At 36.7% G+C, this 26868-nt stretch overlaps 1 protein-coding gene across 3 annotated transcripts in view; it reads left to right on the forward strand.

The window, feature by feature from the left end:
- LOC122212889 (gamma-taxilin-like) overlaps positions 1-26868 on the forward strand; it is a 116525-nt gene that overhangs the window by 68587 nt on the left and 21070 nt on the right. Inside the window, exon 6 of one of the 3 annotated variants that reach the window (XR_006199347.1) lies at positions 5614-5916. The exons of 1 other annotated variant lie outside the window; for it this stretch is intronic. Coding sequence is in view for 1 of the 2 variants with exons in the window: in XM_042926878.1 (XP_042782812.1) it covers positions 5614-5724 (111 nt within the window). In the remaining variant the exon portion in view is untranslated. Of the gene's footprint in view, positions 1-5613; positions 5917-26868 lie in introns of those variants that run through there. One more of the 3 variants, XM_042926878.1, reaches the window with a different exon arrangement.

The following is a 26868-nucleotide window of genomic DNA, read 5'->3' on the forward strand; positions in this document are numbered from 1 at the left end:
TCTGGCCTATTTGAATGCCTTTTATTTCTTTGTGTTGTCTGATTGCAGAGGCTAAGACTTCCAATACCATGTAGAATAACAGTGGTGAGAGTGGACATCCCTGTCTTGTCCCTGAACTTCGGGGGAAAGCTCTCAGTTTTTCCACATTGAGGATGATATAATTGTTGGGTCTTTCATATATGGCTTTTATGATCTCGACATATGATCCTTCTATCTATATCTTCTTGAGGGTTTTTATCAAGAAATGATGCTGTATTTTGTCAAATGCTTTCTGTGCATTTATTGAGAGGATCTTGTGGTTCTTGTCCTTACTCTTAGTGATGTGATGATTCACACTGATAGTTTTGTGGATATTCAACCAGCACTGCATCCCAAGTATAAATTCCACTTGGTCGTGATGTATAATGTTTTTAATGTATTGTTGGATCTGGTTGGCTAATACCGTGTTGAGGATTTTTGCATACATGTTCATCAGGGAAATTGGTCTATAGTTCTGCTTTTTTTGTGTGGTCTTTGTCTGGTTTTGGAATCAAGGGAATGCTGGCTTCATAGAAAGAGTTTGGACGTTTTCTTTCCATATATCTATACACATATACATATACATATATATATATATATATACACACACATATACATATATATACACACATATATATATATATATGTACATACGTATACACACACACACACACACACACATATATATATATATGTACATATATAATATATATGTATGTATATATATGTACATATATATATGTGTGTGTGTGTGTGTGTGTGTGTGTGTGTGTGTGTGTGTGTGTGTGTACAGCTTCAAGAAAATAGGTGTTAACTCTCCCTTAAATGTTTGGTAGAATTTTCCTAGAAAGCCATTTGGCCCTGACTCTTGCTTTTTGGGAGATTTTTGTAACTAATTTGATTTCTGTACTGATTATGAGTCTGTTCAAATGTTCTGTTTCTTCCAGTTTCATTTTGGTAGTTTTTATGTGTTTCTAAGAATTTGTCCATTTCTTCCAGAGTGCCCATTTTATTGGCATATAATTGCTCATAATATTCTCTTATATTGTTTTTATTTCTGCTGTGTTGGTTGTGATCTCTCCTCTTTCATTCTTGATTTTATATATTTGGGCCCTTTCCTTTTTCTTTTTGATAAAACTGGCTAAGGGTTTATCAATTTTGTTAATAATTCTTTCAAAGAACCAGCTTCTGGTTTCATTGTTCTGTTTTACCATTTTTTTATTTTTTTTAATTTTTTGGTTTCAATAGCATTGATTTCTGCTCTAATCTTTATTCTTTCCTGTATTCTGCTGGTTTTTGAATTTTATTCACTGTTCTTTTCCAGCTCTGTAAGGTATAAGGTTAGGTTGTGTATTTGAGACCTTTCTTCTCTCTTTAGGAAGGCCTGGATTGCTATGTACTTCCCTCTTATGACTGCCTCTGCTGTGGCCCAGAGGTTTTATGTTGTGATGTTATCATTTTTATTGGCTTCCACGTGATTTTTAATTTCCCCTTTAACTTCTTGGTTAGGCCATTCGTTCTTTAGTAGGATGTTTTTCAGTCTCCAAGTATATTTTGTCTTTCCATTTTTTTCTTGTGGTTGATTTTGAGTTTCATAGTGTTGTGGTCTGAAAATATGCCCGGTATGAGCACAATCTTTTTGTACTTGTTGAGGGCTGATTTTTGTCTCAGTATGTGATCTATTCTGGAGAACATTTCATGTGCACTGGAGAAGAATGTATATTCCACTGCTTTGGATGAAATGTTCTGACTATATCTGTTAAGTCCATCTGGTCCAGTGTGTCATTCAAAGCCATTGTTTCCTTCTTGATTTTTTTATTAGATGATCTGTCCATTACTGTAAGTGTAATGTTGAAGTCCCCTCCTATTATGGTACTATTATCAATGAGTTTCCTTATGTTTGTGATTAATTTATTTATATATATATTATTTTTATATATAATATATTTATATTGTATATTAATATTATATATGTATGTATAAATCCTTCTATTTTGAGTGAAAGCCTTTCTGGATAAACAGTTCTTGGCTGCATATTTTTCTGATTCAGCGCATTGAATATATCCGACCACTCCTTCCTGGCTTGCCAAGTTTCTGTGGATAGGTCTGCTGCAAACCGGATCCGTCTTCCCTTGTAGGTTAAGGGCTTTTTTTCTTCCCTTGAAGCTTTCATGATTCTTTCCTTGCCTGAGTATTTTGTGAATTTGACTATGATACACCTTGTCGATGGTTTTTTGTTCTAGTTTTTATTTTTGTTGAATCTAATGGGAGTCCTCTGTACTTCCTGGATTTTGATGTCTGTGTGTTTCCCTAGGTTAGGAAAGTTTTCCGCTTCTACCCATTTTTCTCTCTTTTCATCTTCTGGGACTTCTATGATTTTGGTGTTGTTCCTTTTTAATAGGTCATTGATTTCTCTCATTCTTAAATCATGCTCTTTTGCCTTAGTCTCCCTCTTTTTTTCTGCTTCTTTATTCTCCACAGATTTGTCCTCTGTATTGTACATTTGCTGCTCTGCTTCCTCCATCCTTGCCACCAAGGCATCTCTGAAGATTGCAACTAAGTCAGGGCATTTTTTATTTCATCCTGACTTACTTTTACTTCTTTTATCCCCACAGAAAGATTATGATCTATTTTCAACCCTAACTAGTATTCTTATTATCATGATTCTAAATTCTGATTCAGACATCTTGCTTATATCTGTGTTGAATAAGTCCCTCGCTGTTGTTTCTTCTTGATATTTCTTTTGGGGTGCACTCCTTCCTTTTGTCATTTTGAAGGAAGAAAAGGAATTAATACGGTTAAATAATTAAAATTTAAAAAATACAAACAACACACACACAAAATCAAATACATGATGCTAGATCCTACCTCAAAATAAAATGTTGGAAGTAGAATTTGAAAACCATTACCAAAAAGTAAAAACTATAGTGTTAAAAAATTAAAGAAAATATTTAATAAAATTAAAAATATTTTTTCTCTTTCTGTATTCAAGAAAAATAAAATAAATGAAAAAGAAAAAAATTGCATAGATGATTTAGTATACAGACTGAAATATGATTGAAATTACACCACTTTCCCCTAAAAGTCAAACTATGAAGCATTTTATAATATGTAAACTAAGCAGTCTGAGAGATTTGTGGTGTGCCTGAAGAGCAAGATTGGCCCAATTGGACAGGGCATTGTGTTACAACTCTATTCACCACTAGATGGTGTTGCTTACCTTACTGGGTTGGCTTGTTGTGGTGCTTGTAGGTGTGTATGTGCATGCACAAGAGGGGTGAAAATGGTGTCACTCAGCTATACAGTCTCTAGTAAAGGGACTCTGTTCTCCCAAATCAGCAATTGCACACTGTCCTTTGTCTCTGGCTTCTGTCCACTCCCCACTTTTACAGTCTCCATGACTAAGCCCTCAGGTTGTCAAGTAGCACCTCCCTTCTGAATTTTATCTCAGATCTGACTGTTTCCCAACCCCTCACTTGTGAAGGACTGCGACTTTGACAAACTCAGACCTTCTGGGGAATGGTCTTATGGAGCAATGTCCAGGTGCAGATCACACCCAGGAACGTTCATGGGACCATGCTGCTGCTGATGTCCAGAGATAGTGGCTAGGTACCAGCCCACCCCAGAAAAAGTTCACACAATCATGTAGCAGCACCATTTCAGAGATTATGGAAAATCACAACACACATCTGGCACCAGGTTTCATTCACCCTTAATGTCCTTGTTTCACCACCAGCAAATGTGGTTGTTCTCTGGGGTCTGCTGGGACCTTTGCCTGTGGTGTAGCTACACAGCATCTACCAGATTGTTGTGTTAGTGCTCAAATCAGTTTTCTGGGTGTGCAGAATGATTTAGTGTTGATCTGGCTGTATTTCATGGACATGAGATGCAAAAAAAAACCCTTTTATGCTGTTCCAGCGTCTTGGCCCCTGCCTCAGAAATTTTCTAATACACAATGCAGTATTGTTTAATAGTGTCACAAATGCACCACTACTAAATAACATCAACATCTACATTCTAATTCAAATAATAATTGGAAATTTGGACCCTTTCACTCATTTACACTCACTCCTCTACACAATTGCTATTCTACACTGAATGTTCATGGGTTCATTGTGTTTATGTGGCATGTAGAAGTCAGTTCACCTGTTTTTGTCTTTGGCTTGTTTCATTCCTTTAGCCTAAAGTCATGATGTTCCATCCATGTTTTTGCATGTGGACCACTCCTGATTACTTATGGCTGAGTAATATTCCCTGGTAGAGGCACATTATCTTTTCACTGATAGCCACTGACAGATACTCGCTTCCGGTCCATTCTTGCCCTCTTGTAAATAATACTGCTGTTTACGTGGGAATGCCGCTACCTTTTGGGAAGAATAATTTCATTTCCTCTCCATATAAATATAAAAATGGAATTGCTGAATCCTATAAAAGTTCCCTTTTAACTTTCTGGAGGGATACATACTGTGTCTTCTATAATAGCTTTATCCTTTACATTCTTAGCAATATTTTAAACAGATACTCTTTTTCTCCACCCCATACAAGTATTGGCTATTTCTTCTCTTTATAGTAAGACATGTGGTGACATGTGTGTACTGATATGCCAGTGTGGTTTTCATTGCACTTCCGTGAACATTAGTGGTGCTGAACATCTCTTCATATACCTATGGGCCATTTGCATGTGTTCCTTGGAGAAACATCAATTTGGAGACATGGCCCATTGGAAAATATGCCTTTTGGTTTTTTGTTTGTGTTGTTTGTTTGTTCATCTGACCGATTGTTTTTTGTTTTATTTATTCTTTTGTATAGAGTTATATGATTTCTTATACACAGAAACCATTCCCGGTGTCGTCTGGTGGTTCTTTGTTTTCATATTTACACTGATGTCTTTAATACATTTTGCCTTGTTTTTTTGTTTTTTTTGTGTGTTGGGTGTCTAGTTACTTTTTGGCATGTGGTTATCAGGTTTTCCAAAGCTCATTTTGAAAATGTTATCATTTCATGCTAAACTGGTTTTAGACTTCTGTCAGAAGTTTTTCCCTGGGGTGCCTGGGTGTCTCAGTCAGGTAAGCTTACCATTCTTAACTTTGGCTCAGGTCATGATCTCATGGTTTATAAGTTTGTACCCTGAATTGGGCTCCACACTTATAATGTGGAGCATGATACTCTCTCTTTGTCCCTCATTGATTTCACACAAACTATCTCACTCAAAATAAATAAATAAACTTAAAAAACATTTTTCCAACCGTGAACACAAAAACCTCTCCATTTATGTTCTCTTTCTAAACTTCCTACATTAGTGTTTATATCTCTTGGTGTTTCAAAATTTCATGTCATTAGTTCACCTTCATCCTAGTACTATATTCTTCCCCATGTAATTATACATCATACTATTTTCCCTCTTCATTTCTTTTAAGAGTAGAATTTGTTACTGTGTAGGCATGTCTGAAATTTTTTGTATTGATATTCTTAGTTTCCCTGTCTTGAAATTTCTTATTGGTTTGAAGTGTCTCTGGAATTTTCTGTAAGATCATGTTATCTATAAATAGATATAATTTTACTCTTTTGCAATCCCTCTGTTTCTTTTGCTGGAAGAATGACCTGGAACGTTTTCCAAATAGTATATTGAATAGTATTGATGACAGTGACCACACTGGAGGCAGCATATTCCAAAAGGAACCTGATGTCTTTTACCATTGGATATGATGTTGGCTGTCATTATCAGGCCTTGAATATGGTGAGATACATTCCTCTAACGCAAATGTGTTGAACATTTTTATATTAAAAAGAGGTTGAACAAAATGAGATGCTATGTCTGTTTCTATTGAGATCATCATATGTTTCTCTTCTTCCTGTTAATGTGGGGTTTCACATTTATGGAGTCATATAGGTTGACTCATACTTTCATGCAGGAAAAGTTCTTAGTTGATCATGATGGATGATACTTAAATATCATTCTAATTCAGTTTGTAATATGACATTGCTGATGGAATATACTACCTTAGAGAAAAATAAATTCTTTTCTTTGATTTTTTAAAGTAATCTTTCATAGTTTCAAGTGTGGCTTATATGAAATGCCACTTATTTCTAGGTAAAGAATTTCTTTTACATGGCATTGGGTTTAGTAAAGCCCACTCACATAGAATACACTTGGGTTTGCTCTGAAAGCACAAATTATGGATTTAATTAAAAGCTGTACGAACTTAGACATAATATTAACCATGCCAACTCTATCAGGTATGAGAGAAGAACAGCCTCCTGAAATGTGAAAAATATTGACACATATGGAACATTTAAACAAGCTACTTTGCATTCATTATCATAAGGAGAAGCAGATCTCTTCCCTTTGGGGATGGATAAATATACAGGGAAGAAAAAGGTAAAAATAAAGAAGGAAGGAAATACAGAAATAAAAAGAAAAAGAAAGGATCACTGAAAGAAATAAATACTCTAATATGTAATTAAGGTATTTCAATTTTGCCTTTAGAGTTGGGTATTACAACCCATTTATATTCTTTTACAACTGGTTTTATGTGCTCATTTTTATTTTTCTCTCTTTCTTATCTCTTCAAGTTAGATGTCTTTGTTTTACAACCAAGTCATTTCTCAAATTATTTAAAGAAAACTCATGACATAGTATTTATTCCATTATGGCTAAAAACATGTGATAAATATGTGCTTCACCCTTAAGCTACTTTAGCAACTATCTTGCTCAAATGGTTGAACTAGAATGAGGTAATGTTGTTAGACTTAGAAATCATTCCAGTGTGAAACAATCCCAAATGTGTGCAGATGTTAATGTGACAGTAACAATCATCAGTGATTTGACTACTTTCCGTCACTTGACACTGAAAAGTGATGCACTTACAAGATATAAAAATACTCAAAAACTGAAGTCATTTTAGGAAGGTAAGTCTGGTGGGACTGAGACTTCTCAAACATACTGGAACAACAAGCATTACAAAGTGTCCACATTTTGAGTGGTGAGATGTGTTGGTAGCCTTGAGATGAAGAGAATATGTGTCTTTCCTCCTCTCTGATCCTTGTCAGCAGACAGATGAAATGAACTGAAGCAGCAGTCATGAGAGTGCGGTGACAGCTTGCAAATCACCAGCAGAAAGACATTTAATTTGTAATCTAAACCTATGAAGGTGGCTGTGTTTTCACTGACAGTAACAATGCAGGATTCAGGTGTGCTGGATCAGCACCGGGATTTTTGATGTTTCTTCCTATAGTAGGTTATATAATTTAAGGTCAGTCAACACTGTAATTTATTTGCACACTAGAGGGCCCAAAGTGTTAGTAACGTTTTGATTTGTCCTTCTGCAGATTTCCAGGTGGAAAATGAAAGTCTTTGATACTGCCTTGCAATGGGCGGGGGTGGGGGAGCATATCTGTGCCCACAGTGGGGGGTGGGACAGACTTATCTGTGTGAGTGAATGTGTGTGTGTGTGTGTGTGTGTGTGTGTGTGTGTGTGTGTGTGTGTGTGTAAAGTTCAGATATTGAGTATCTAGAGAGTACATTGATTAGCATCATGTTTAAAATTAGCTTAATCATCAGTGAATTACAGCTTTGTGACTCAGGAAATACCTATGAAGAATGGATCCCATTCATGCCAGCAGCTTTATTTCAAGTTGGTAAGTAGAATTGATTTACTTCTGCAGAGTAGTCTTCACATTTTCATGCAAACCCGACTGGAGACTAGGACCAGGAAATTGCAGCCATGAATTGGACCAAGAAGGATTCCACTGTCTATTGAGCCCCTTAGAGCACTAAGTTTCCTCTTTGGTATGGAGCGCCATTCTCTATCTCTATATTTAATGTAGTCCCTACTTAGTGTAGGCTTGGAGACTCCTTTACTAAAGTCTTAGGGACCATACTATATATCTTGTGACTCAAGAATGTTGTCACTTCATCCATGTTTCCAAAGGCAAGAGACTGTGTTCAAGATGCACACAAACAATTATGCACAACAAAAGCATCAGGCAGATACAATCTTTGCCCAGTGCTCTGATGTGAGATGGTGACCCAGAACCATTGTCTAATGCCACCTGTTACAGCGGAGACCCCAACCAGCAAGATTCTGCTGGTTATATTAGTAAGCAGAGGCCAGCTAGATCTTCAACTGGAAAAGCCATCATATAATTTCTCAAAGCTACTGATGGCAAAACCACTCTTTGCTTGGTATAGCTATTCTTCTTTCTTGAAGTATGAGATAATGATACATCCACCTTTGTTTGTTTTTCATGATTGCTTTGGCTCTTTGGGATCTTTTGTTGTGCCTTTAAAATGTTGGTGTTCTCCATTACAGTTCTGTGAAAAATGCTGTTGGTATTTTGATAGGAATTGCATTAAATCAGTCAAGTGTGCTAGGTCCAATAAATATATCAAATCAAAATTGGTTCCCTTGACATGGAATATATTTTTTCATTTTTAAGTCATCTTCCAATTCTTCCATCAATATATTACAGCTGTTTGATTCTTCTGATGCACATGCACATGCACATGGATTGGTTTACTTATGTTCTTTTTCTGCTATTTCGTTATTGGTTTGTAACAATGCTCTGGACTATGGTATATAAGGTACATATCTGGTGAATTCAGTGAATTAATTCATCTGTTCTAGTGCAGATGGATTTATTATTATTATTATTATTATTATTATTATTATTATTATTATTATATTTTTATATATACTATGTAATGCCATATGCATGTTATAATTCCTTAACAATTATATGCCTTTGAATTTTCTTTTTTCTTGTCTCACTGCTGTGGCTAGGCCTCCTATGAGAATGTGGCATAAAAGTAAAGATTGGTCATCCTTATCTTGTTTGTGATCTCAGAAAATACCATTCTCAGGTTTTCACCACTGAGTAGGAGGTGAACAGTGAGTATTTGGTCTATGGCCTATACTAGATTCATGTGTTTCCTCTAAATGCACTTTGGTGGGAGATTGTACCTAGAATAGATATGTTTCTTTACCTAAAATTGATGTCATTTTTAAAGATTCTACATGTTGGGTGCCTGGGTGGCTCAGTCAGTTAAGTGTCTGACTTCGGTCTGGGTCACAGTCTCATGGTTTGTGGGTTCAACCCCCGTGTTGGGCTGTTTTCTGTGTCTTCGTCTCTCTGTGCCCATCCCATCCTCATGCTTTGTTTCTTTCTGTCTCTCAAAAACAAATAAATGTTTAAAACAATTAAAAAAATAAAAAACAAAATATTCTACATGTGTTATATTCTACATGTTCATATAATTTTTATATTTTCTTTTGTCTGTGAATATCGCATCAATGGATTGAGGAATATTGAAGCACACTTACATTCCTGGAATCACCCCTGCTTGATCATGGAGATGGATATCCTTTCTATGTATTCTTAGATAGATTATGGTAATATTTAGTTGAGTTGATTATATCCAGGTTCTTCAGATATTGTGCCTGAGGACTTCTCTTTTTGTAGTATCTCTATATTTTTTCTTTAAGGTATTTACTTAACATATAGTGCAATATTGGTTTCAAAAGTATAATTTAGTGATTGATCACTTATAAATAAAACAAAGTGCTAATTACAGCAAGTGCACTCTTTTATCGGGTTTGCATCAGGGTATTCCTGACATGTTATATGAATTTACAATCTGTTATTTATCTCAAATAACTTGGAATAGTGGCAGAAGAATAGGGATGAACTCTTCCTTAAATTTTTGGTATGCTTCACTTCTGTTAAAAAGTGGTCATATTCATGATTTAAATTTTTTTGTTTTGTTTTGTTTAATTCCTAGCGATCATTCCTAGTCATTGTCATTATGCCACATATCATTGCTACTAGGCTGCCTATACAAATTGTCTCTACTTGCTCCCTGAGAATTGGAAAGTGACCTGGTTTTAGGGACATACCCATTTTTTTTTTGGTGGTCCAATGTTTTAACCCAATTGTTTCCATAACATCCTTTTCTATACCTTGTTGTGTGTGTTTTCTGGATTGTTCTGTCCACCCTTTTTGTTCTACTATCTTTATTGGAGTTTCTCTCTCCATGTTTCTTTTTTAATTTTTTAAGTTTATTTATGTATTTTGAGAAAGACGGAGAGAAGTAAGTGAGGATGGGGTAGAGAGATGGAAAGAGAATCCCAAGGATATTCTGTGCCATCAACACAGAGCCCAAAGCAGATCTCAAAATCCACAAAATCATGAGACCATGACCTGACCTGAAATCAAGAGTCAGCCATTCAACCAACAGAGCTACTCAGGCACCCATCTCTCCTCATGTTTTCTGGAGTTTGGTAAAGCACCATCAATTTTCTTGAACTTCTTATAGCCACAGCTCCTGGCATCATTAATTTGTTCCAATGGTTTCTATTCTTTATTTCACCTACTTCTGTCACACATCCACTCTTGTAGAGGATTTATGGTTCTTCTTTTTCTGATTCTTGTCACTATTACATTAGTTTAGGTGTTAGGGGTTGTATTTGCTTCTTGAGGTAGACGAGTATTGTTAACATCTTTTATCTGAGAGCAAATATTTTGCATCTCAAAGATTTTGTACCTTTGTGTTTTCATGTTACTCGTCTCTAAATGTGTTTTCTGGCTTTCCTTTGATTTCATAGTGTGCCTATTCATTGTTGGGTAATTTTATTTTTTTCCCTTGAATTAGTGTTCTTCCTTGGTTTTGTTTCATGATTAATTTCTCATTTTATAGTATCATGGTCAGAAAACTTGAATTATAGGATTTGTTATTTTGAACTGGTAGCAACTCTTTGGTTGACTTATAAGTGATGTGTTCTAAACAATTGTCGACTTGCAGTTGAGAAGAATGTGTATTGAACTGCTTACTGGGGGAAGATAATCCTTATCTGTTAGGTCTGTCTTATTAAACGTGTCATTCAAAGACTCTGCTTCATTATTGATTTTCTGTCTTGTTACCTGTTCACTGATGTAAGTAAGGTGCAAAAACTTTCTTCTATTCTTGTGTTCCTATTGTTTTTTTTTATTCATGTCTGTTAAGAGATTATTTATATATTTGATTCATCCCATATGGGTTTCAAGAGTATTTTGTCATATTGTAACATCTGTTAGACACTTTCCTTTATCATTATGTAGTGTCCTTCCATTTCTCTGATTGCAGCCTTTGTTTTGACTTCTCTTTTGCTAATGAAAGCAATGCTACCTCGCTGCGTGTTCTTTCTGGTAGCATACTACATTTTTTTTACTTCCTCCTATCTGTCTGCATGCGTTTTTAAGTCTGAAAAGAGTTTACTCTAGGGAGCATTTAGGTGTATTTCCCCGTGTTGGATCCCTTCCATCATCTTGTGTCTTTGAGTGGGACCATTCCTTCTTTTGATATTCAGAAAATTTAAGTGGGCTATGTAATAATTTTCATTTAGTTACACCCTTTATGTTTGCTATTGCAATTCTTCCATCATCTTTTCTGTCTTCCTCTGTTCCTCTTGCGTTTGGATGGTTGTCTTTAGTTCTGCAAGCACTCTTCCTGTGTCTTTAATTTTCGATGCCTGCTCCAAGTTTCTGATTTGTGGTTACTAGGTTTATATGTAATATATAAACAGCTTTGTAAATTGAGATTTCTTCACTTGTGAGATAAGAGAGTTCCTACACAAAACTATGCTATGTCTGGAGTCTGTGAATTAAGTTTGCAGAGAAGTAAGGTGACCTTGGTCTTCCATTGTCTCTCAAACACAGTTGTTTTAAGGCCATATTACTTACAACACTCAGGAAATTGATATGAAGACTGGCAAAAGGATTTTCATGTTTGGAAGGAGACAGCATAGCAGGGCCATGGCTTATTTTAAAAAAGAAATAAAAGGACACCTACTTAATGTCCAAATATTGCTCAGTGCAAGAAAGCAATAGGTATGCTGGGGATTGACCAGTGGAAAGGAGCAGCCAAAATGCAACAGCAGATTGTATGTAACACACACACACACACACAAAACACGTGGGTGCACACACACACATACACAAATATACACACAACACTTCCTGAAGAGCAGTTCTAGGATCTGGAATTGTATGACCCCTTTTTAATATAACATTACTCTCAGAATCAGGAGACATAAGATTTCAAAACAGGCAAAACAATCTTACCAAAATGACAAAATGGAGGAATTCTTCCCAAATGAAAGGTCAAGAAATCACAGCCAGGTACTTACTCAAAATATATATAAGCAATATATCTGAGCAAGAGTCATGACAACATGGGGTGCCTGAGTGGCTCAGTCTCTTGAACCTCTGACTTCAGCTCAGGTCATGATCTCATGGTTCATGTTCCGAGCCCCTTGTTGGGCTCTGTGCTGACAGCTCAGAGCCTGGAGCCTGCTTCCCATTCTGTGTCTCCCTCTCTGTCTGCCCCTCCCCTGCTCATGCTCTGTCTCTCAAAAATTAATAAAAACATGAAACCATTTTAAAAAGATTCAGGACAACACTCATGAGACTACTACCTAAACTTCAAAAAAATCATGGAAGACCCCAGAGAAATTCTGGTCAGAGAGAAAAAAGACCTAAAGACTTGTCTACCTGAAATAAATTTATGTAAATGAGAAGTAAAAATGACTGCATATAGCCACAATGAGGATTAAAGACAAGAAGACCGAAAATGTGATCTAGTAGATGCAATTATGGAAAATAATGAGTCCGACTAACATATTTACCATCTCACTAAATTGTCATTTGTTTCCAAGCAGGAAGTGTGGATGTATCTTAAGATCAGCTCTCTCCGAAATTTTCTAGCATTCAATGCAGTGTTGTTAAATAGAGTTACTACATGGGAGAGTACACCTCCAGAAACTAATCGACTTATGATTGTAAATTTGTGATATCTGGCCCCTTTCACTTATTTAAGTCACTAAGCCATCACATCAAGCACTATTCCACACTCCATGTCCATAGAATCATCCTAATTGGATTTTATGTGGAAGTGATATCTCATAGTTACTGTTTTTGACTTGTTCACTTACCTTTAAGTTGAGTCATGAAACTCCATCTGTGTTGTAAGTGGACAAATACGTATGTTTTTAGCTTAGTAATGATTCCTGCTACAGGCATGCCACTTTATCCTTCTTGCCCCTTCTTGCCCTACCTTCCTTCAATGTTTTCTCTATGTCAATAATACTGCAATTTACATGGGACAGCAGCTGCCTCTTTGGGAGAATGGTTTGATTTCATCTGCATATACCTGCAGCAATGGAATTGTTGGAATCTACAGCAGTTCTCTTTTAACTTTCTAGAAGAATATCCATAGTGTCTTCTATAATGGCTGTACTCCTTCCGTTGTCAACACAATATACACAACTTCTCCCCTTCTCACAAACCATGCAAGTAGTTGATACTTCTTCCCCCTTAATGAAATGAAATATTGTGATGTGGGAGGTGATATATTAGTATTGCTTTTCCTTTGCATTTCCTGGATAAATAGTGGTGTTGAGAGTCTCTTCATATACTTAATGGGAAATTTCCGTGTGTTTTTGGAAAAACATCTATTCACATCATTGCCCACTGGATGATACGACTTTTCTTGTTTTGTTTGGTCATTATTATGGTGTTCTATGGCCTTCTGGTATACAGAGAATGTTCCCAGTGTCTTCAAATGGCTCTTTGGTTTTACATTTATATTTATGTCTTTAATCCATTTTTCCTTAATTTTGGTTTATTGTTTATGATAGGCCTCTAAAATTGTGGTTGTCAGATTATCCAAAACTTGTACTGAAGATCAATCATCTCATTCTTGAATGGTTTTAGCACTTTTACCAAAAGATTATCAAAGCATGGGCATAAATGTCTGTCCAATTATGTTTGCTTATTTAAAATTCTTTTTACAAAGAAAGATTGGGAAAGAATAAATGGGAGAGAGAGAGAGAGAGACAGAGAGAGAGAGAGGGAGAGAGAGACAGATTTGTAAGCATGATACATGCTCAGCATGGACTTTGATGGGGGACTCAATCCCAGGATATTGGAATCATAACCTGGTTATGTTACTCAACTGACTGAACAAACCTGTGTTTTATATCCTTTGATGTATAAGCTGTAATCTCATTGGTAACCTTCTTTCCAGGTACTATATTATTTCAGATGTAATTGAACATAGAACTTTTTCCTCCTTTTTACTTAGACATAGCAATTTATTGTGTAGGAATGTTTGTGGAGTGTGTGTGTGTGTGTTGATATTGTACCTATCCGTTTCCAGAATTTGTTTATCAGTGTGAAATGTCTCTTGTATTTTCTACCCTAAAAATCATGTCAGCTACAGAGATATTTTTCTCTTTTGCATGCCCTTTGTTTATTTTTCCTAGGACAGTGCTCTGACCAAGTATTCCAGCTAGCGTATTGAACGGGACTGATAACAGTGATAATCTTTGTTTCAGTTTTTAAATTTTTATTTATTTATTTTAAATGTTTCAGTTTTTTAAATTAATTTTTAAAATTTAAATGTTTATTTACTTTTGAGACAATGCGAGAGGCAGAGTGCAAACAGCGGAGGGGCAGACAAAGGGAGACACAGAATTTGAAGTGGGCTCCAAGCTCTGAGCTGTCAGCCCAGAGTCCGACGCGGGGCTTGAACTCATGAATTGTGAGATCATCACCTGAGCTGAAGTCAGACACTAACCAACTGAGCCACTCAGGCTTCCCTGTTTCAGTTTTTACCCAAAGAAAAGCTTGCTGTTTTTAACCATTGAATATGATGTTAGCTGTCATTATCAGGGTTTATTGTGGTGAGGTATATTCCTCTGAGGCTAATTTAATGAACATTTTTAGAATGAAGAGGAGATGAATGACATCAGATGACTTGTCTGTTATCTATTGAGATCATCATATGGTTCTCTTTTTCCTATTGTCAGCATGGGATTTCACATATTGGTCACATATTTTGAATCATTATTTCATGAAAAAATGGACCTCAATAGATTATGGTGCATGATCCTTTGAATGTACTGTGAATTCAGTTTGTAAAATGACATAATTTTGTGTTTTTTTTCAGTTTATATTTATTTATTTTCCAGAGAGAGATAGAAAGCAAGATGGGGAGTGGCAGAGAGACAGAAAGATGGAATCCAAAGCAGACTCTGTGCTAGCAGACCAGAGCCCAGTGTGGAGCTTGAATTCACAATGAGATCAAGATCTGAGCTTAAATCAAGTATTGGAAGCTTAACTGACTAAACCATCCAGATGCCCGTGCAGTATGATATTGTTGGTGGAATAGACAGGCTGAGAAAATACTTACAATTTATATGAATAATACATTACTTTTCTTTGATGCTTTACTAATATTTAATCTGTTGGAGTGTGGCCTATGTGAAATACCGTATATATTGAGATAATATGTTTTATGTGGCACTGAACTTACTAAAAGCCACAAATACTGAATATGTCTATGATTTGTTTTTCTGGCATAAAATCTGGAATATTTTAAAGTTGAATTAAACTGAGACGACATACTAATAATGCCAACTGTTAGCAGATATGAGAGAAGAACAGCCTCTTAAAATGTGATAAAAATCAACACACTTAGGAAATACTTAAAGCAACTGTGTCTGTGCAAAGTAAGAAGTAGAAGATCACTGTTTCTTGGAACGGACAAACCTACCGGAAAGAGAAATATAAAAACTTAAATAAAAGAAATGAAGGAAGGAAGAAAGAAAGAAAAAAAAGAAAAAGAAGAAAGAGAGAAAAGAAAAGAGAAAAGAAAAGGAGGGAGGGAGGGAGGGAGGGAGGGAGGGAGGGAGGGAGGGAGGGAAGGAAGGAAGGAAGGAAGGAAGGAAGGAAGGAAGGAAGGAAGGAAAAAAAAAGTGAAAGAAAAAAGAAAAAAAAAAGGAAAGAAAGAAAAGAAAAGAGAGAGAGGGAGGGAAGGAGGGAGGAGGAAGGAGGGGGGAGGGAAGGAGGAAGGAAGGAAGGAAGGGAGGGAGGGAGGGAGGGGAGGGGAAGAAAGGGAGGAAGGAAGGAAGAGTAGAAAGAAAAGAAAAGGGAAGGAAGGTAGGAAGGGAGGGAGGGAGGGAAGGAAAGAAAAAGAAAGAGGAAAAGAAAAAGAGAAAGAAAGAAAGAAGAAGGAAGGAGAGGGAGGGAGAAAGAAAAAGAAGGGAAGAAAGGAAGGGAGGGAGGGGGAGAGAAAGAGGGAGGGAGGAAGGAAGGAAGGAAAGGAAGGAAGAAAAAGGAAAGAAAGAAAAAGAAGGAAAGAAGAAAAAAAAAGAAAGAAAGGAAAGAGAAAGAAAGAAAAGAAAGAAAGAAAGGGAAAAAAAGAAAAAGAAAGGAAGGAGAGAGGGAGGGAGGGAGGGAGGAAGAAAAAAAAGAAAGAGAAAGAAAGAAAGGAAGGAAGAAAAGAAAGAAAGAAAGAAAAAGAAAAAGAAGAAAGAAAAAGAGAAAGAAAGAAAAAGAGAAAGAAAGGGAGGGAGGGAAGGAGGGAGGAGGAAGAAGGGAGGGAGGGGGGAGGGAAAGAAGGAGGAAGGAAGGAGGGAAGGAAGGAAGGGAGGAAAGGGAGGAAGGAAGGAAGAGAAAGAAAGGAAAGAAAGAAAAAGAAGGAAAGAGAAAAAGAAAAGGGAAGAAAGGAAGGGTTGGAAGGAGGGAGGGAGCAGGGAGGGAGGAAGGAAGGAAGGAAAAGGAAGGGAAGGAAGGATGAGAGGGAGGGAGGTAAAGTAAAGGAAACAAGGAAATAATAGAAAGGAGCAAGGAAGAAAAGAAAAACTCTTATGTGTAAGGTATTTCAATTTGACTATCAGAATGGGGCATTACAAGCCACTTATTTTACTTCTAATTCTCCTGTACTAATAATACCTGAATATATGTGCTCCTTTCAACTTTTCCCGCTTTAGTAACTTTTCAGCTCAGATGTCCTTATTTTTTTGCAATCAATAACTTGTCAAGATATTACAAATATATCTCATGATGTGATGTATATTCCACTTGCCTACAGCTGCAAACATGAGAGAAGAATGTGCTTAACCTGGCACTACTTTTGTAAAATACACACATAAATCACATTTCAATTTTACAATCAAATTGAGATTTCTTTTCCCAATGCACTGTTATGAGATATTTCTCCTTCCTTTTGTATACATTTATCACATATTTCAGTTCAAATTCCTTAAATTGAACCATATTTCCTTTCATTTTGTCAAAGACCCATTTGTCAAGCTTTGTGCTATGATTACCAATCATATATGAATGCTGGTATGAACTCAAGGGAATTGCTTTTCTTTCAAGGGTCCAAGATTTACTTCCTTCAGAGTTTTTGTGGAAGTGAGATGCTGCTGATCACCTCATATAACTAATCATCATAGATTTTTTTTAACTGAATGAGTTTCTTAGCTTTAAGATGGTTATTAAATTTACACTTCAGTTGCTAGGAGACCAGGTATCCTGTGAGGACAGTTTTGCTGGTTTACATAGCTTATCCATTTGGTTGGCCAAAGCAGCTCTTGGAGATGAGAAACAGAGCTGCAGATAATCTTAACTGAGATTGCCCATGTTTCCTAAAAAAATTTAAGAGGGTTGTCCAAGAGATGGACCTACCTGTGTTTCAGCCTCCATTAATTCTCCTTTCTGTGATCGTGAGTCCATGGGGGATTTCAACATGTGGTCTATGATTAAAGGATATGCTCTGAAGCCTTGACAGAAATATCACCAGGAAGAAGACCATGTTACACAATGTATGTATCCAAACCAGGTAAATATTGTGAATGTCTTTCTGTGATTTCCCAGACACCTCTGGAAAATAGTTGCCATTGATCAATGTCAGTCATTTCGCTAGAGTGGGAATTAAATAGCTCAGTCTTTTGAGTGTCCTGCTCTTAATTTCAGCTTGGGCTAAGATCAGCTTTTCTAGCTGATTTTCTTGCTAAGAAACATAAATGCTAAATACATAAATATTCTTTATTTTTCTTTAAGAATAAGAACTTTTCTCTATTTTATGCAAGTACTTAAGAACTAATTTGCATGTAACATTCTGGATTAGAATTTTTGTTAGTAACTTTGGTTCATTGCAGTAAAATCTACATAGAAGGACTAAAGACTTTTAAAAGTACTTAAAAATGTGCAAAGTATGATAGTTCAACTAGGTAACAGCTTTCTAAATGAGGTGCATATATATTCTCACATGTATTTCACAGTAAGTAAATGTTTAGATAGACAATAGTACACTTATATTGCTGACCTTATCCTCTTATCATGAACTTAATCTTTGAGATTTCATAGGATCAGTTTGTTACAGTCTCTGATCTTGAGTGAAAATCTTTTCAATAATAACATTCTCCTTTGGTTTAACCTAAACTCTAAATTAGGCTGCCCTAACTTTTTGCAAGAATAATGAGAAAAGGCAGGATTCCAAATGCTTCTCCAGGATCTTCCCTACTTTAGGACTTAAAGAAGGAACTGTATAGAGAAAGAGGTACTGTGCATCATCCTAATTGCGGTTTAATTGCTGGAACTACTGGAGCAAGGATATTGTCAACCTTCACCAACTCAAATGTGCCTATAATAAGGAAGATTTCTACAATCCACAGTGCTGCTAATAAAACTGCCCCTATGATAAATGATTTTTCTTCTGCATCACCAATGTCTGTTAGTTTATAAGAAAAAAGTGTAAATGCTATTTTCTAATAGTTCTATACTTTACACATGCAGTCACATAGCATGAGTACTCATCCATTTGGCCCCATAGTGAGATTTGTTTCCAATGATAATTTCCTGTGTAGAATGGTTACTTTGGAACAATCCCAGAGCCCTTCACTTTCCCATTGAATATCATCCTTTTTCAGGTATTTATGCTAATTTTTGTAACTTGCCACCAGCAAGCATCCTATATTGTCAATGACAATGATAGTGGATATCTATGCTGTATTACTTGTAGCACCAACTCATCAACCCTATTCATCCTGTGTATGTCATTACAACTACACCTGATGTGGTAAGAGACTAATACTAGGTTATTCAAGAGAATGTCAATCCAAACTTAGGTGGGCTAGTGTTTATCTATGAGAAATAAATCTACATGTGTACTTATATTTCCCTTGATTTCTTCAGAAAGACTTTATTTTTAAATTAAAAAAAAAATAGTGTTTATTTATTGGAGAGAGAGAGAGAGAGAGAAAGAAATAGCAGGAATATGGAAGAGGCAGAGACACGGAATCTGAAGCAGGTTCCAGGCTCTGAGCTATCAACACAGCAAGATGTGGGACTTGAATTCACAAGCCATAGGGTCATGACCTGAGCCAAAGTCAGACACCTAACTGAATGAGCTACCCAGGTACCCCTCTTTAGAAAAAGTAAAAAAAAACCAAAATGGGATGCCAGTGTAAGTTTATGCAACATACTTTCATTTGTGGAAATGTAAAAGTTACTTTTATAGTATAAACTAATTAAAATGGTGTTTAACAGAAAGAAATGAGAATGGGGACAGTTGTGGAAGAATGGAGATAGAGACAAATAATATGTGATATCTGATTTAGTCCAATAGGAATCAAGTGATCTAAACGAGGATAGTGTGGAGGGGAAGATAGATCCTGATACAATCTTGAAATCTTGACAATCTTATGTACAACCCAGGATTCATTTAAGCATTTTTGAATTACTTTACATTCATTTAGGTATTTTAACAAAAACACCTCCGATGTCATAGGCCAAATGTTTTCTACTGGAAAAATGTATTTACACCTGAAAGCAGAGCTTTCTCTTGCCAGCCCAGGGATTATAATGCCACCAGTGAACTAATAAATATCACATGACATGGCCATCGACTGCACTACTGTCAGCTTGCTGTGTAGTTTTACAAGTGGTATTATTAATGTCCTGTTTTACTTTGCTGTTTTCCCAATCTTGCTCCTTTGTGTCTGTGTTTCCTCCATATGTCTCCCATCGTGCTATTTCCTGTATATTATTTCCTTTTCCATCTAAACATTTTATTAATATTTTATGAATGTATACACTTTCAGGTTCTAAGCCTCCAGTATAACATGGCTAATAAATCCCTTAAAGGTCTGGCATCAGCTAGGTTAGGTTTGTACTTCCCTGCTCCACTGTCCACTTGCTGGTATACTGAGACAAAACTGTTTTTATCCGTCTAAAAAATTTGGCCAGGCTTTTTCCTGACCTTGATGCAGAAGGATCACTGTGGATCTTACATTTTCAAAACTGATATTTATACCTCCCCGTCAATCTGTTGTTTTTCCATCTTGTGAAATAGGTAAGGAAAATAGATTCACATGATATTTGCCTTCATTAGAAAACTACCTTGCTAAAACATGAGACAAAAAATAGGTGATGGCGAAAAGCTTATAAATGTTTCCTGTGTTCAAAATTCTCAAATGCATATAGGTGATGGTTTAACTGGAACCCATTACTTGACACTGAAATTTGCAGCGCTCGCCTGATATGATTATCCTGAAAAAACTTAAAACATTGTAGTAATGTAAGTCTTGGATCACTGAGGCTTGTCACAAATACTGTATCATCAAAGCTGAAAAAATGATCACATCTGAGTTGTGAAGCACCATGCTAGCCCTGAAATAGGGCAAAAGTGTCATGCCTCATCTCTGATTTTGCCAAGAGACAGGTAGGCCAAAATGAAGCAGAGTCAACAGTAGCATGCAGTGTTGGCTTGTACATTGTAGACATAATGCCATGTAATTTATAAAATCATTATCTAATGGTGGCCATTGACAGAGACAATGCAGAGTTCAGAAGTGTTTCATCACTATGAGGACTCTTGATGTGTCTTCCTACAGTGGACCTTCCCATGGATATCTTCAGGCCATTCAGCACTGAACTTTCTTTGCACATCATCACTCAAATCAGGGAACTATGAATTAAAACCACAATGAGATACCACCTCACACCTGTTAGAATGGCTAACATGAACAACTCAGGCAACAACAGATGTTGGATAGGATGCAGAGAGAGATGATCTCTTTTGCACTGGTGGTGGGAATGCAAGCTGGTGCAGCCACTCTGGAAAACAGCATGGAGGTTCCTCAAAAAATCAAAAATAAAACTACCCTATGACCCAGGAATTGCATTAGTAGGTATTTATCTAAGGGATACAGGTATGCTGTTTTTAAGGGACACATACACCCCAATGTTTATAGCAGAGCTATTGGCAATAGTCAAAGTGTATAAAGAGCCCAAATGCCCATAGATTGATGAATGGATAAAGAAGATGTGGTATATACACAATGGAATATTACTCAACAATCAAAAAGAATGAAATCTTGCCACTTGCAATTACATGGATGGAACTAGAGGTTATTATGCTAAGTGCAATTAGTCAGAGAAAGACAAATATCATATGACTTCACTCATATGAGGACGTTAACATAAAAAAACATTAAAGTGAAGGAAGGGAAGCAAAAATAATATAAAAACAGGGAGGTGGACAACACATAAGAGACTATTATATGTAGAGAACAAATAAAGAGATACTGGAGGGAATGTGGGAGCGGGTATGGGCTAAATGGGTAAGGGGCATTAAGGAATCTACCCCTGAAGTCATTGTTGCACTATATGATAACTAACTTGGATGAAAATGTAAAAAAATAAATTAAATTGCAAAAAGATTGTCTAACCTTTGGAAAACAGTTGCAAGTAATCAATGTTCTTAGTTTTCTTGAGATGAGAATGGAACTCCAATAGTGATTGATGAATTATTAAAGAAGGAAGTATGGAAAAGAAATACTCCTTACAGAATATTTGAAACTGAAAGAAGAAGAATCTGATATGCTACATTCACATTAACGGATTTTGCAAAGCACAACCGAAATTTACAAGATTGCTTTCTCTAGGTGCTTTCTTGCAGAAGATCAACTAGTATCCATTTTAACCAAGATACTAAGATTTATGTAGAATATCTTTCATAGCAATATATGAAACTCATAGTACATATTGAACATCAGACCACCCGTATAAGAGAAGTGAGGAAAACCAGAGTTTGAAAACTATGAGATACGCCTAAGATTAAATGTATATAAGATATTGTTTATTCCTTTAAGCTACTACTTTGGCTTTTTACATTTTCCAGTATCTCTGAGTCATTGCAGTAAACTGTATAAAAAAGTACTAAGGCCTGCAGACTTGTAAAAATACTTTAAACCTGCTAATGTATGACACATTAACTAGACATGGGAGTTCTTCCTGATGTCCATATTTTCTCATGTTTGTTTCCCAGTAAGTGAACATTTAAAGACAGTAGTGGAGTTTATGGATGAATTTATCCTTGAATGTTTTACCTCTTGCATGAGACTTGGTAGGGCATGCTCTTATCCTCTATATGAATTGACAATGTATTTCTATAGTGTTCTTTTTTGGTTTTAGTTATAATGCTACCATAATCCAAAATTTAAAATAGACTGTCCCATATTTTACAAAGAATTAAATGGAGAGCAAGGGTTCCAAATACTTCAGTATCTTCATTATTTCAAGATTTCAGTAAGAACCTGAGAAGAGATGTGATTTCATTCTCACTGTGGTTTTGTTGCTTGAACTAGTCAAGAAATGGGATTGTCAATCTCACCAAATCAAATGAGCTTTGAAGAAATAATCTATCAACGAGCCATAGGATTGCAAATACACTGGCCCAAGGAGCTGGATTTTTTCTACATCACCAATGTCTGTTAGACCAAGAGAAGCAATTACAATGGAGCAATATGCTTTGTTCCAGAAGCTGACCACTTTTCATATGCACTCACAGAACATCTGTACTCCTGCAACTGGCCCAATGGGACCTTTGTGCCAATCACCAGATTCCATCCTATCTCCCTCAGAGAACAGTTATTTTGCAACAATCCTGGAGTTCTCCCCTTTCCCCCATGGATATCCACCTTCATTAGCCAATGATGCTCACTTCTTTAACCTGCCATCAGAAACTATCATGGGGTTGGTAATGACAATGATAGCTTCTGCAGAATCATGTTCAACATCAATTCATCCACCATCTCTTTCCTGTGTACATCACCCAAATTTGCATCTTACATGGAAAGATACTGCCAGGTTTTGCAAGAGAATAGCAGTTCAACTGGAGGGGGGAAGTCTTAATAAAATACCTACCATTATCTTCTACCAAGAATAAACCTAGTTACGAACCTTTATTTCCTGTTGTAGACTATGGGTCTGGAGTTATATTTTGTCCAGCAGGAGAGTGGATGCAGAATTAAAATTTGAGAGAGGCTAATGTTCAGGAGGAGACAATAGCCCCAAGTAAGAGTCTTTGCTCCGTTTTTGTTAGGATCAGAAGGCTTACAAGTGTGATGAACATGCACAAAGAGACAATAAAACCATGAACATTAACTCATGTATGTGAGAGAAAGGGGGTTTTGAAGATATGTGGTGTTAGGCGTTTGGGTCAATACAAAACAAAATCCCAGCTCCATGCAGATAGATGTTTATGGCAGGCATGAGGCACATTTTCTGTTTATCTTAGCTTATATATGGGATAAAACACATAGAGCATGCTACTTCAGGGTAAACAAGACACCTTTCATTTACTAATTAGCTCCGTTCTGGGCAATTTCACTCTGCTGAGGTCTATAGCCCTGTTTACCTGTTTACCTATTCTGGTCCTTCCCTCCTGTGAAAGCAGTTTTCTGTTATTGTACTATGTGGGGCACTTCCACCCTGATTATCTACAGGTTTCATCCTGTAGGTTCCTATTCCCCTATGCTTTTGTTCTATACTGGGGGCACTTTCACCTTGTTTACTTAATCTTGGATGCTTTCATCCTAAACTTTGTTAGCCCATCATTGCAAGCTCAGGAAATTCCTGTACTTATTCCCCACAATTGCCTGTACTTTCGATAGGAAGACTTTAAAACCAAATGGGAGATTATTCTGAGTTTATTCTCAAGAGACTTTCTGATGGGTGGATATTTGAAGGTAACCATGGAAGTTTAAGGTACAGTGGTATTGGACAGAATGATAATGTGAATATTTGGTGGGGGGAGGGATGCTGACAGGGACTAGTAAAAAATATATCTGATTTAGTTCAATATGGTTCCAAGGAGCTAAGATGGATAGTGTAGAAGATAAGTTATTTCCTGATATAATATAAAAAGGCAAATATATAAGATTCATGTCAGCATTTTTTATTTATATTGCTTTCGTCCAGTTTTTGATAGGGATGCCTTAAATTTAATGGGCAAAGCTTCTTTTTAAAAGAAAGATATTTCACATTTCTCAGTAGAGCCTATTCTTGCCATTAGAGGAATTTCTATGCCACCAATGAAGGAATAAAGATCAAATGACATGGTTATGGTTTGTGGGACTATCCAGGTTGTGTAGAATTGTACATGTATCCTTTTTTTTTAATATATGAAATTTACTGTCAAATTGGTTTCCATACAACACCCAGTGCTCATCCCAAAAGGTGCCCTCCTCAATACCCATCACCCACCCTGCCCTCCCTCCCACCCCCCATCAACCCTCAGTTTGTTCTCAGTTTTTAACAGTCTCTTATGCTTTGGCTCTTTCCCACTCTAACCTCTTTTTTTTTTTTCCCTTCCCCTCCCCCATGGGTTTCTGTTACGTTTCTCAGGATCCACATAAGAGTGAAACCGTATGGTATCTGTCTTTCTCTGTATGGCCTATTTCACTTAGCATCACACTCTCCAGTTCCATCCACGTTGCTACAAAAGGCCATATTTCATTTTTTCTCATTGCCATGTAGTATTCCATTGTGTATATAAACCACAATTTCTTTATCCATTCATCAGTTGATGGGCATTTAGGCTCTTTCCATAATTGGGCTATTGTTGAGAGTGCTGCTATAAACATTGGGGTACAAGTGCCCCTATGCATCAGTACTCCTGTATCCCTTGGGTAAATTCCTAGCAGTGCTATTGCTGGGTCATAGGGTAGGTCTATTTTTAATTTTCTGAGGAACCTCCACACTGCTTTCCAGAGCGGCTGCACCAATTTGCATTCCCACCAACAGTGCAAGAGGGTTCCTGTTTCTCCACATCCTCTCCAGCATCTATAGTCTCCTGATTTCTTCATTTTGGCCACTCTGACTGGCGTGAGGTGATATCTGAGTGTGGTTTTGATTTGTATTTCCCTGGTAAGGAGCGACGTTGAACATCTTTTCATGTGCCTATTGGCCATCCGGATGTCTTCTTTAGAGAAGTGTCTATTCATGTTTTCTGCCCATTTCTTCACTGGGTTACTTGTTTTTTGGGTGTAGAGTTTGATGAGCTCTTTATAGATTTTGGATACTAGCCCTTTGTCCGATATGTCATTTGCAAATATCTTTTCCCATTCCGTTGGTTGCCTTTTAGTTTTGTTGGTTGTTTCCTTTGCTGTGCAGAAGGTTTTATCTTCATAAGGTCCCAGTAATTCACTTTTGCTTTTAATTCCTTTGCCTTTGGGGATGTGCCGAGTAAGAGATTGCTACGGCTGAGGTCAGAGAGGTCTTTTCCTGCTTTCTCCTCTAAGGTTTTGATGGTTTCCTGTCTCACATTCAGGTCCTTTATCCGTTTTGAGTTTATTTTTGTGAATGGTGTGAGAAAGTGGTCTAGTTTCAACCTTCTGCATGTTGCTGTCCAGTTTCCCAGTACCATTTGTTAGACTTTTTTCCATTGGATGTTCTTTCCTGCTTTGTCAAAGATTAGTTGGCCATACGTTTGTGGGTCTAGTTCTGGGGTTTCTATTCTATTCCATTGGTCTATGTGTCTGTTTTTATGCCAATACCATGCTGTCTTGATGATGACAGCTTTGTAGTAGAGGCTAAAGTCTGGGATTGTGATGCCTCCTGCTTTGGTCTTCTTCTTCAAAATTACTTTGACTATTCGGGGCCTTTTGTGGTTCCATATGAATTTTAGGATTGCTTGTTCTAGCTTCGAGAAGAATGCTGGTGCAATTTTGATTGGGATTGCATTGAATGTGTAGATAGCTTTGGGAAGTATTGACATTTTGACAATATTTATTCTTCCAATCCATGAGCAGGGAATGTCTTTCCATTTCTTTATATCTTCTTCAATTACCTGCATAAGCTTTCTATAGTTTTCAGCATACAGATCTTTTACATCTTTGGTTAGATTTATTCCTAGGTATTTTATGCTTCTTGGTGCAATTGTGAATGGGATCAGTTTCTTTATTGGTCTTTCTGTTGCTTCATTGTTAGTGGATAAGAATGCAACTGATTTCTGTACATTGATTTTGTATCCTGCAACTTTGCTGAATTCATGTATCAGTTCTAGCAGACTTTTGGTGGAGTCTATCGGATTTTCCATGTATAATATCATGTCATCTGCAAAAAGCGAAAGCTTGACTTCATCTTTGCCAATTTTGATGCCTTTGATTTCCTTTTGTTGTCTGATTGCTGATGCTAGAACTTCCAGCACTATGTTAAACAACAGCGGTGAGAGTGGGCATCCCTGTCGTGTTCCTGATCTCAGGGAAAAAGCTCTCCGTTTTTCCCCGTTGAGGATGATGTTAGCTGTGGGTTTTTCATAAATGGCTTTTATGATCTTTAGGTATGTTCCTTCTATCCCGACTTTCTCAAGGGTTTTTATTAAGAAAGGGTGCTGGATTTTGTCAAAGGCCTTTTCTGCATCGATTGACAGGATCATATGGTTCTTCTCTTTTTTTTTTTTGTTAATGTGATGTATCACGTTGATCGATTTGCGAATGTTGAACCAGCCCTGCATCCCAGGAATGAATCCCACTTGATCATGGTGAATAATTCTTTTTATATGCTGTTGAATTCGATTTGCTAGTATCTTATTGAGAATTTTTGCATCCATATTCATCAGGGATATTGGCCTGTAGTTCTCTTTTTTTACTGGGTCTCTGTCTGGTTTAGGAACCAAAGTAATACTGGCTTCATAGAATGAGTCTGGAAGTTTTCCTTCCCTTTCTATTTCTTGGAATA

The sequence above is a fragment of the Panthera leo genome, assembly GCF_018350215.1.
Source record: "Panthera leo isolate Ple1 chromosome Y unlocalized genomic scaffold, P.leo_Ple1_pat1.1 chrY_random_Un_scaffold_90, whole genome shotgun sequence".
Lineage (NCBI taxonomy): Eukaryota > Metazoa > Chordata > Mammalia > Carnivora > Felidae > Panthera > Panthera leo.